Genomic DNA, 12550 nt, shown 5'->3' on the forward strand with positions numbered 1-12550 from the left:
GCTTTGTCAAGCCTGACCTTAAAAACTTCCAAGGAAGGAGATTCCACCACCTCCCTAGGCAACGCATTCCAGTGTTTCACCACCCTCTTAGTGAAAAAGTTTTTCCTAATATCCAACCTACACCTCCCCTACTGCAACTTGAGACCATTACTCCTTGTCCTGTCCTCTTCTACCACTGAGAATAGTCTAGATCCATCCTCTTTGGAACCACCTCTCAGGTAGTTGAAGCAGCTATCAAATCCCCCCCTCATTCTTCTCTTCTGCAGACTAAACAATCCCAATTCCCTCAGCCTCTCCTCATAAGTCATGTATTCCAGACCCCTAATCATTTTTGTTGCCCTTCGCTGGACTCTCTCCAGTTTATCCACATCCTTCTTGTAGTGTGGGGCCCAAAACTGGACACAGTACTCCAGATGAGGCCTCACCAATGTCGAATAGAGGGGAACGATCATGTCCCTCGATCCGCTGGCAATGCCCCTACTTATACATCCCAAAATACCATTGGCCTTCTTGGCAACAAGGGCACACTGTTGACTCATATCCAGCTTCTTGTCCACTGTCACCCCTAGGTCCTTTTCCGCAGAACTGCTTCCTAGCCATTCGATCCCTAGTCTGTAGCGGTGCATTGGATTCTTCCGTACTAAGTGCAGGACTCTGTACTTGTCCTTGTTGAACCTCATCAGATTTCTTTTGGCCCAATCCTCCAATTTGTCTAGGTCCCTCTGTATCCTATCCCTACCTGCCACCGTATCTACCACTCCTCCTAGTTTAGTATCATCCGCAAATTTGCTGAGAGTGCAATCCACACCATTCTCCAGATCATTTATAAAGATATTGAACAAAACCGGCCCCAGGACCGACCCTTGGGGCACTCCACTTGATACCGGCTGCCAACTAGTCATGGAGCCATTGATCACTACGCGTTGAGCCCGACAATCTAGCCAGCTTTCTATCTACCTTATAGTCCATTCATCCAGCCCATACTTCTTGAACTTGCTGACAAGAATACTGTGGGAGACCATGTCAAAAGCTTTGCTAAAGTCAAGAAACAATACATCACTGCTTTCCCTTCATCCACAGAACCAGTAATCTCATCATAGAAGGTGATTAGATTAGTCAGGCATGACCTTCCCTTGGTGAATCCATGCTGACTGTTCCTGATCACTTTCCTCTCGTGTAAGTGCTTCAGGATTGATTCTTTGAGGACCTGCTCCATGATTTTTCCAGGGACTGAGGTGAGGCTGACTGGCCTGTAGTTCCCAGGATCCTCCTTCTTCCCTTTTTTAAAGATGGGCACTACATTAGCCTTTTTCCAGTCGTCCAGGACTTCCCCCAATCGCCATGAGTTTTCAAAGATAATGGCCCATGGCTCTGCACTCACAGCCGCCAACTCCTCTAGCACTCTGAGATGCAACGCATCCGGCCCCATGGACTTGTGCATGTCCAGCTTTTCTAAATAGTCCCGAACCACTTCTTTCTCCACAGAGGGCTGGCCACCTACTCCCCATGCTATGTTGCCCAGCGCAGCAGTCTGGGAGCTGACCTTGTTCGTGAAGACAGAGGCAAAAAAAGCATTGAGTACCTTAGCTTTTTCCACATCCTCTGACACTAGGTTGCCTCCCTCATTCAGTAAGGGGCCTACATTTTCCTTGGCTTTCTTCTTGTTGCCAACATACCTGAAGAAACCCTTCTTGTTACTCTTGCCATCTCTTGCTAGTTGCAGCTCCAGGTGCGATTTGGCCCTCCTGATTTCATTCCTACATGCCCAAGCAACATTTTTATACTCTTCCCTGGTCGTTTGTCCGATCTTCCACATCTTGTAAGCTTCTTTTTTATGTTTAAGATCCGCAGGGATTTCCCTGTTAAGCCAAGCTGGTCGCCTGCCATATTTACTATTCTTTCGACACATCGGGATGGTTTGTCCGTGTAACCTCAATAGGAATTCTTTGAAATACAGCCAGCTCTCCTGGACTCCTTTCCCCCTCACGTTATTCCCCCAGGGGATCCTACCCATCAGTTCCCTGAGGGAGTCGAAGTCTGCTTTCCTGAAGTCCAGGGTCCATATTCTCCTGCTTACCTTCCTCCCCTGTGTCAGGATCCTGAACTCGACCAACTCATAGTCAGTGCCTCCCAGATTCCCATCCACTTTTGCTTCCCCTACTAATTCTTCCCGGTTTGTGAGCAGCAGGTCAAGAAAAGCTCTCCCCCTAGTTGGCTCCTCCAGCACTTGCACCAGGAAATTGTCCCCTACATTTTCCAAAAACTTCCTGGATTGTCTGTGCACCGCTGTATTGCTCTCCCAGCAGATATCAGGATGATTAAAGTCGCCCATGAGAACCAGGGCGTGCGATCTAGTAGCTTCTGCGAGTTGCCGGAAGAAAGCCTCATCCACCTCATCCCCCTGGTCCGGTGGTCTATAGCAGACTCCCACCACTACATTACTCTTGTTGCTCACACGTCTAAACTTAATCCAGAGACACTCAGGTTTTTCTGCAGTTTCGTACCGGAGCTCTGAGCAGTCATACTGCTCCCTTACATACAATGCAACTCCCCCACCTTTTCTGCCCTGCCTGTCCTTCCTGAACAGTTTATAACCATCCATGACAGTAGTCCAGTCATGTGAGTTATCCCACCAAGTCTCTGTTATTCCAATCGTGTCATAATTCCTTGCCTTCACCAGGACCTCCAGTTCTCCCTGCTTGTTTCCAAGGCTTTGTGCATTTGTATATAGGCACTTGAGATAACCTGCTGATCGCCCCTCATTCTCAGTATGAGGTAGGAGCCCTCCCCTCACAGACATTCCTGCCTGTCCTTCCTCCCAGTATCCTGCTTGCCCACTTACCTCAGGGCTTTGGTCTCCTTCCCCCGGTGAACCTAGTTTAAAGCCCTCCTCACTAGGTTAGCCAGCCTGCTCTCAAAGATGCTCTTCCCTCTCTTCGTTAGGTGGAGCCCATCTCTGCCCAGCACTCCTCCTTCATGGAACACCATCCCATGGTCAAAGAATCCAAAGCCTTCTCTCCGACACCACCTGTGTAGCCATTCGTTGACTTCCACAATTCGACGGTCCCTACCCCAGCCTTTTCCTTCCATGGGGAGGATGGACGAGAACACCACTTGCGCCTCAAACTCCTTTATCCTTCTTCCCAGAGCCACGTAGTCCGCAGTGATCCACTCAAGGTCATTCTTGGCAGTATCATTGGTGCCCATGTGAAGAAGCAGGAAGGGGTAGCGATCCGAGCAGGGGTAGCGATCCGATCCCTCCCCTGACTTACCCTCCCCAAGCTCTCAGAATCCATCAGACCTCCTTGTGTAGAGGAAACTCAGGTACAAGGCATACCAATATTTGCTTAAACATGCTCAGGTGTGTATGTTCATATAAATATATCCCTTTAAGAGCCATTTGATGTAACTAGAACATGTGAATAAAATTTCCACTTAAAAAAATAATTAGACTCCAAGATTTCAAAATTTGACAGACCTTCTGTCACAGCTGCTTATATAGTCAGCTAATTACATGCTCAGCTATAGCTTGGTCTATGGGTCAGAATTATCAAGGAGATAACAAGGAGATATATTTGGTTTATCAGACATTAGTGAATAAATTTCAGTTCTAAATATTAAAATGCACAGGCAAAGAAATATTACCTACTTTTAATAACTATGATGCTTTCTATTGATGGGAAGCTGGCACAAATATAGTACACGCATAGTTAAAAGCAAAAAGTAATTTTTGAGGTACTGGTTTTCTGTAAATATAGTAATTGAGTAATTATTAGGAGAACTATGAATTGTTGTTTTTAAAATACTGAAAATCACTTACATGTGAAACATAACAAATATGTTCCCAGTATTCTTTTAATTAGCCTGACCATATATCAGCAGTAAAAGTGCAAAAGGAGCTAGACCTTGCAATATTTATCAATTATTTTGGTTCGTATTCTTTCCATTATGCAATAATATTAAAATACTATTTTATTATTTCCAGTATAGACTTATTTTAATGATATGAAGATGGCTGTGGAGCTGCAAACTAGGAGCTAATCAAATAAAGTAAATTGGTGTTTCTATCTAGTCCTACTTATTATTGCCGTGGTTCCAGGTGAAGAATAAAAAAAAAGCAAAATTGCTTTTTCACAGCTGACCAAATGCAGCACAGGTTTAATTTGTTTCCCTTGCAAACCCTCCTATAAACATAAACTAGAATCGTCCAGTAAGAACCTGTGATCACAGAAGAATCTAAGTTCAGGTCTGCAACTTCCTTCCTCCTGCAATCTTGAATATCCTGTAAAAGTCTGAGTGGTGTTCCTGAATGTAAGTATACACGCAAAGCCTTTTGATGAGATTGGGTTTTGTAATATACCAAATGTGCATTCTGAGGATTTGTATCGGATCTTGATCTCTTCAGCCTTGCTGTAATCATCAATTTATTACTCGTGGCTGTGTTTGTGTGAGACAGAGATAAGCACCGAAGACCTACCTTCTCTACTTTTTCTTGCAACAAGAGAGAAATATAGGAACAATTTATATCAGGTTAAAATTGTTCCTCATTTTTATGAAGATATCCAAGAAACAGCTGGTTTCTATAGGCATTAAACCAACTTGAAACACTGCTATCAAAGTCAGAGACTTTCCCAAGATTTGTAACAGGCTTTTTTTTTTTTTTTAAAATAGAGAAAACAGGAACAGAAGGTTGTAACTTACTAGACTTTTAACCAAACCATTTTAGCTATGTGTTGTCCAATGACATCTTACTCTGTTCCGTGCTCTGTAATAGAAGGAAAGTTGTTTGTGTTTATTTCAGCCTTGCAAAATCATCATGAAATTGTACTAGGCCAGGTACACAATCTGGACACCCACTCATGCTGTAATGATGATGGTAATGAGAAAATGAATGATATTCTAATCACCCATCAAAAAATTACTCAGCCCAATCAAGTGGGTGTATAGAACTTTTCATGATTGATTTCTATATTTAGTGTTTCGTGTAGTTCCTTGTGACAAAAGTAGCTGTAACAAAATCAGACAAAGTCAAAATGACTCGTTTGTTAGTCTCTAAGGTGCCACAAGTACTCCTTTTCTTTTTTCAAAATGACTCAGTGTCTCACCCTTCATCAATTCAGCATATCCAATCAAACAAAACCATAAAGAAACTAAGACCATATTGATAGTGCTAGTGATAATCTGAGAAAGCACGTAAACAGAAACATCTGGGCTGATGAAAAAGAATAATAGAATTGTCGTATGCACATTAAAGATCATAATTAAGGCTACATTTATGGAAATCAGTGACTTCCAGAGACCTCCATGACATTCTCTGCTTCATTCCCTGGGGCTGCAGGACTCGAGCTGGCAGCAAGTGGGGCCCTGGCAGGGTTCAGGTGATGGGGGGGGCCCCCTGCAAGGTTCCGACGACAACGTCGCATGGGGGGAGGCGGAAGCTGGAGATGTCCTGTTTTCTCTTTGGGAAAGATGGTCACCCTGCAGCTTCCAGCTGCTGCTGGCAGAGGGGGAACCCCACAGTTCCCAGCCACCACGGTGGCGGGGGAAACCATAGAACCGCAACAGCAAAAGTCATGGACAGGTCACAGCTTCTGTGAATATTTGTTTATTGCCCATGACCTGTCCGTGACTTTTACTAAAAATAAACATGACAGAATCTTAGCCTTAATCATAATTCGTCACACTCACCCAAAGACTTGCATGCCCAGTGAACAGAAGGGGTGGTGGGACTGAACCCCCTGACAGCCACGTATTCAAGCATTATCAGGGAAGAAGAGAAATTACTCAATGTCACCCTATGAAATCTGAGTGAGGAAAGAGCAGAACCCTTGCAGAGCCACCCCATCCCCACTAATGTAACATTCCAGTCAAATGTCAGAGGGGGTAGCCGAGTTAGTCTGGATCTGTAAAAGCAGCAAAGAGTCCTGTGGCACCTTATAGACTAACAGACTTATTGGAGCATAAGTCTATAAGGTGCCCCAGGACTCTTTGCTGCTATTCCAGTCAAAGGTATCAGAAACCACTGTGACACCTTTTGACATCCATCACTAGAAGTAAATCATCACTCAAAGGTATCGATACCATCTCCATGCAAATCCTAGGCTAAATCTGTCTTGCATAGGTTTTCCTATTTCACATAGTATCTAAGTGCTGAAACCAAACTGATCAGGATTGAGGAGCTTTATGGACTCCAGAGGTGACTGGAGCTGCCCCATCACTACTTTTCTTCACAACCTGCCCTAAAAAGGTGGTGATTTGTGAGCCATGAGGCATACTTCAGCAGGTATGACAAACACCAGTCTTTGAGGTTTTGAAGAGAGTTTGAGTTGACGTGAAATTACTAGAACTTTGTAGAATAAACACTAACAACATATGTAATATCTTTACTGAATTAATCCAGCACTATCTGCAGCTCTGTCAAATCAAGACTGTTTCATTGACGCTAAAAGATTAATTTTTCAGAAGGTTGTATAGCAATAGAGAATGGAATCAACTTTAAGAATCCTTAGTTCCAATACACTCAAAAAGTGGTAGGTGTGGTCTTGAGAACGATGCCTGATTTAATCCAGTTAATTATAATTGGTAGAGAGAGGAAATAAATTTTTTATTGCTTATATCAAAATGTTCATAAAGCCCTTCAGCTGAGAGATAGTTGGGGTATAAACTTCCTGATGACATCCAGCTCTGTCTCAGACACTTAGGAGTGGAAACAGGTAGCAGTTATCCTGCTGCACAGTAAGATTAGCAGGAAGGAGCGTAAAACATTTGACATTATTCTGCTCAGACGAGATCTTATTACAAGATGCCTGAGACACTCTGCTAGAAAGCTGATGGTGAAAAAATATTGTAGGTATGAAAATGGCCCTGTAGCATATATGAAGAGTGCGAAGAGATGCTCAGAGGAAAAGGGCTATGTACCTGCCAGCTGCTGGTATCCATAGTAGTGGCTAAGCTATCATTGGGCTCCTTTCTTTTATATTTCTTTTGCTGTTTCATTGGCCTTGGAAAGCACTCAGGTATCTTTTGTTAAGAATACAATTAATATTTTGTTGTATTTTAAATGAAAAATCCTGTGTATTCATGCACCGTAAACACAGAATACAAAATCAATACAAATCTCTAAGGTTCATCCTCCTCTTCCTATCCAGATCACCAAAATTCTCATCCAGGCCTTCTTCATCTCTGATCTTGATAACTAAAACTGCTGCCTCTCTGGCTTCCCTATTCCCACTCTCCAGTCCATGCAAGAGCTAGCTCTGTGCTTTGCCTTCCTTGTTCACTGCTCTGACCATATCACCACCTCTTTGAATCCTTCCACTGGGTCCAACTGTTTCACTGCATCACGTTCGAGTTTTTTGTTTTCACCTTCAGGGCCATTCACAAATCTGCCTCTTTTTACTTCTCTTCTTGTCTCTTATTGTGTCACTCTCTCCGCACCTCCTTCCATTCTGCCCTGTCCACATGGAACATCCCTCCCTGAACTGATCTATAGGGCTCCTTGCTCTCTCCTCCTTCAAACCTCTCCTCTAGACCCATCTCTGTTGAGATGCTTAAAATCAGCTAATTAATGACATCTTGGGGCAGATGAGAATAGTTGGCACTTAGGGTTTGCACATGTATATCTGAGACTATAACCATCTCTCCTCCTGCTCTTTTGTTTTGGTTTTCTTAGGTTTTGAACTCTTCTGGGTTTCCATAGTATTAATTACTCACAGCCCAGACTCTGGAACAGCCACTTCAGATCCTAGCAACTTTGCATTTGGAGAATTGTGCACTGAGGCTGTACAAGACCCTGTGTTTTATTCAGGTGCTTACAGTAGCTTGGCCCAATACAAGGCACAAAGGAAGTCATGTTCCCCACTCCCTTTTTGAAAATGAGGTGGTGATAGAATTTGGGCTAGTGTATATAGGCCTCGCAGAAGAAATGCCAATATGATGGATATTATTGTTTGTCTTAAAAGTGACAGGAAGCTGGCTGCTAGGGTGTGTCTTCTCTGTATTTATAAATAGAATTCAGTCAGGTTGCTTGGATAGGGTAGGTTCATCTTCATGGTGAAAGAGATTTGAAGTAGTTTCTTGTCCATGTTCGTTGTGTTCCATATGGTGGGTATGATTCTGCAAACCTTGCAGGGCGCTATTTAGGGAAAGAGATGGAAGGCACATTAGGTAGTATTTCAGAATGAACATCACTTTACCTATATACATGAAGGTGATGCCCAAGTGCAGAAGCAGAGAACAGGTATGTTGTTTTGTTGCAGTCTCTCCACATTGTTTGTGCGCTTTGTTTTGACATGCAGTAAAAACAAGGATATTAGCTTAGTCTAGATCATTTCAGCTGGGGTATGGCTCAGAGGAAACATGTCAGTAACAGATGGTGTACAATGATGACGTGAGCTTAACTGAGTATTTAGTCCAGTATTGGTGTGAATTACTATTAACCCTATTTACAACAGTTACTGTTTGTTACTGTATTATTCCTATGTAATAAAACATTCATTACATGTAACCACTTTCAAATAGTGACGCTCTGCATTTTTACAGAAAATGGAGTGTGAAAATCTGGATAAGATGATATTCTTCTCTTTTATCTTGTTGGAATGGCTATGTTTGAAGCATAAAAGTAGGGGGGAGGGGAAGCTGTTTTTCCAGCTGGTCTAAGTATTGCTTTTTTCACCTCTGGTGTGGCTTTGAAACCACAAGCCAATATTGTATGAAACAGACCACTTAATTTGGCTTGTTTAAAGAGTTTTCTTGGCTGGGAGCTATATTGAAATTCTCTGCTGGCACTGAAAATGTTTAGTAGCATTTGTTAGTTCCAAATAATTCTTTGCTCCTTCTGAAAATACAGGTGCCCAGACGGAAATATGTTTTTTAAAATTGAATTCTGTAAAAATTGGTGTGAAGTATATTGTGTAGATTTTTCCTCAAAGGTTTCTGTATGTTAATTTGTTTTGTTTATACAAGTTCAGGAGTTTTACTTTATCAAATGTCGCCAGCGAAAGCTTTTCGATGAAAGTTGTTTATTGCTGGTGCTGCTGCTAATGTTGTTGTATTTCTTTCTGTTCTTGGTATTCCAAAGCCAAATTACTGTGACTAATGTACCACTGTAAATTTTTGCAACCATCTACATTACTGATGTCTGCATGTGATGCATGGTGTCTTTTTAGTGATTTTTTTTGTTACAGAAAAATGGCGTTTCTGCTATATCAGTTTAGCATATGATGAAACATTTCAACGAAATATTGTAGTGTACCAAAAAGATAATAATGACTGTATATTGGACACATAGTTATGCTTAGCTATTGATATCCCAAAACTTCAATAGATGATTCCTAAGTGGAAAATGTGTTCAGGTAGTTTTGAAGTTAAGATGATGAACAAAAATGAAAGAGCTATTTTAGGTCTAACATTGATATAAAGTATGTGCAATGAATACCATGTATTCTGGTATAAATGAATGCCTTTTCTATTTATTTTTTGCTAACATATTCATTCAACTGCTGTTAAACCTACTTATTACCTAATCCTGGTTGATGGATTAAAAGATGTGGTAGACATTCTTTTAAAAATAGAGACTGCGTACCATAAAATAACCAGCATCCTTTCTCTTTCACCTTCTTTTTCTTCTATTTTTAGAGCATAGCTCAGCCTACGGGTAATATATCATGGTCAGACAGTGGATAGTACTGACGGGATCTTTTTTTATAACTCTCATTGACACATTTAATTCATTAGGTACAAAATCCCAAGTAAATTTTTGCAGACCATAAAACATAGTTAATCTGGTGAGCAGCAATCAAAGGTGAAAAATTATGTTAAGTCAAATGTAGAATATTGCTTTTCTGTAGAGACTTTGTAGTCTAAATATCTTTCATCATAAATTTTTCTAGTGTGTTTCTTTATGTAATTCATCTGTTTCTTGTTTTCAGACCACAGAATGGTTCTATGATACTGTACAACAGGAAGAAGGTGAAATACAGGAAAGATGGATATTGCTGGAAAAAGAGGAAAGATGGGAAAACCACCAGAGAGGATCATATGAAACTGAAGGTCCAGGGAGTGGAGGTAGGAGAACAAAGGGTTTGTCTTTCAGCAGAAGGAGCAGTGAAAGGGCAGTGCTTCCATTAATTCCTCTTGTTAATGTAAAGTTGTAAATATTATATTTGTATTTGCTGAATTCCTGTTTTCCCCCTAAAAATCAGTATTGTAGTAAAATCTAAATGTGGCTTCACTTCATCAGAATATTGCCCACTCTATAGTTAAGGAGTCAGAGTGTTGGTGAAGATATTGAAGTGTTGAAAAATGTTTTTTGCAAGGTGTATGCTTTTCTGCAGCAGTTAGTTACAAAGGCATGTAAACATCTCAAGCATGGGTTGCTAATCATTTGCAAGTCTTATCTCTCTTAAAAATGGGTAAGCATTCAGTGCCTTCACATGTATATGATTAATATGCACTTACTACTTGGTGACTGGTTTCAGAGTAGCAGCCGTGTTAGTCTGTATCCGCAAAAAGAAAAGGAGGACTTGTGGCACCTTAGAGACTAACCAATTTATTTGAGCATAAGCTTTCGTGAGCTACAGCTCACTTCGTCGGATGCATTGGTGACTGTCATTCAGAATTTCAAGTAGCGCACTGTAACTTTCCCTGATTTTACACGAAGGACCTGATCTTCCTCCTATTGAAAACAGGAGTGGAATTTACATTGACTTCAGTAGGAGCAAGATTGGACCCTAATTCAAGGCATGTTTTGAAAGTGCCTCTTATTGCTCTGCTGTTCTTTGCTGGGCTGTTCAAAGTCCTGATGCTGATGTAGCTTAAAGTTCTCTCCTAGAATATGTATATTTGCACTACACAGTGACTCCTTGGAGCCGCCTCTTGAATCTTGCATCAGGAAAAGCTATTCAATTGCATTAATATTTTGAATGGGGAAGTGGAGAAAAGATACATTTATTTAAATCTCATTTTATTTTCTAATTTTGCCAAATGGGGAAATGCCCCTGGTTGCCCAAATAGTGAATCCTCTACAACAAATGATTTGCTTTGCATCATTAAATCCTCCAAAACACGAAAGACAGGTTTATTCCATACTTAAGACCAAAATGAGGAAAGGGCTTAACAAGCATCAAGGAAAACTCCATTCTATGAAAGTGACTAGAGAATTGTGCGTGTGTGCGTGGACATGCTCCTGCATGCCTACGTGTACATCCTTTTCCTAGAAAGATCATTCCTGATGGAGGCCTCATGAGTTTCATTAATATATTTAAATAACCATTATTGATGGGATTGTTGGTTTGTTTTCAGTTTATACCAACCATGTGGCTGTTCTAATAGACCCAGTGCTGCTCTCAGCTGTGTGGCTATAACTCCTATTGTGGTCGATGGCGATGTATAATCAGTGTCTCTAGGCTCATATAACAATGTAAGTCTGTACTGATGCCCAAATGAAGTGCATTACAATAACCTCATCCAAAGGTGACAAAAGTCTAGAGTACTGTGGCAAGGAATGGTCACAATCTTTTTGTCAAGTGCAGATTAAAAGAACTTTTGACCACTAGAGTGGTCTTGTCATCTAGAAGCAATAAAGTTTAGTAACAAAATGGGCAGCATATTACCTGCAACATTCCCTTTAATTGTTACATCAGTGAGCCCCACTTCAACATTTGCTTAACATCAAGTTTCTTAGTAATTCTGTTGATGTCATTGGGAGTATTCATGTGTGTAAAGATAAGCACATGCTTAAATAATTTGCTGAATTGGGACCCTAACAAGCACCACCTCTGTTTTATTCAGTTTGAGCAACAAACAGTTTGCTACCATCCAAATCCCAATTTAGACCAGAATTTGGGAAAGTTTAAAAAAAAGCCCCATCTGTGTCTGATGAAACAGAAATACAGCTGAGTATCATCAACAACCTAGTGTACTATCCCCTCCTGCTTTACTCTAGCCTTGAGACGTACTCTAGGAATGATGTGCTAAAGGAAAATGTGAGCCCAGATATTTTTTTCTACATCTGGTATTGTGTTGCAGAATTTACTGTCTACTGAATTTACAAGACCACTTGAGTTCAATGGATTGCCCTACCATACTGAAGTTTCTGCTGGGCACTTTATCATTATTACATTTTGCAACACATATTATTGAGTTTATTATGTTTAAAATAGCATAAAATGGGTTTTGTTATATTACACCAGAGATGCAACTTTGCTCTATAATTTTAACGTCTAATACCAATATTTTTTATTACGATGAGCAAAGAAAAGTTACTATACTACAAATTCTGTAAACTCTTTGCTCAGGTTTTTCACAATGAACATTAAAATGCAGACTATCAAAAACAGTCTCCAGGAATCCCATCTACATAACTGTGACCATTGATTAGGACACTCATGACTATAGATAGCAATTTGTCTTCAGCCATTTTTTAAAACAAACCCAGTGTGATGCAGTGATTATTTACGTTATGCGAAAAGCGTCTACTTCAACTGTTGCATAGTCATAGAGTTTAAGGTCAGAAGGGACCCTTAAATCATGTAGTCTGACCCTCTTTACA

The 12550-nt window shown here is 40.9% G+C and overlaps 1 protein-coding gene across 1 annotated transcript in view; it reads left to right on the forward strand.

Moving 5' to 3' along the window:
- CAMTA1 (calmodulin binding transcription activator 1) overlaps window positions 1-12550 on the forward strand; it is a 929632-nt gene that overhangs the window by 325585 nt on the left and 591497 nt on the right. Inside the window, exon 4 of the mRNA XM_077837398.1 lies at window positions 9930-10065. Within this exon, the coding sequence (XP_077693524.1) occupies window positions 9930-10065 (136 nt within the window). The remainder of the gene's footprint in view (window positions 1-9929; window positions 10066-12550) is intronic.

Source organism: Eretmochelys imbricata, chromosome 18 (genome assembly GCF_965152235.1).
Source record: "Eretmochelys imbricata isolate rEreImb1 chromosome 18, rEreImb1.hap1, whole genome shotgun sequence".
Lineage (NCBI taxonomy): Eukaryota > Metazoa > Chordata > Testudines > Cheloniidae > Eretmochelys > Eretmochelys imbricata.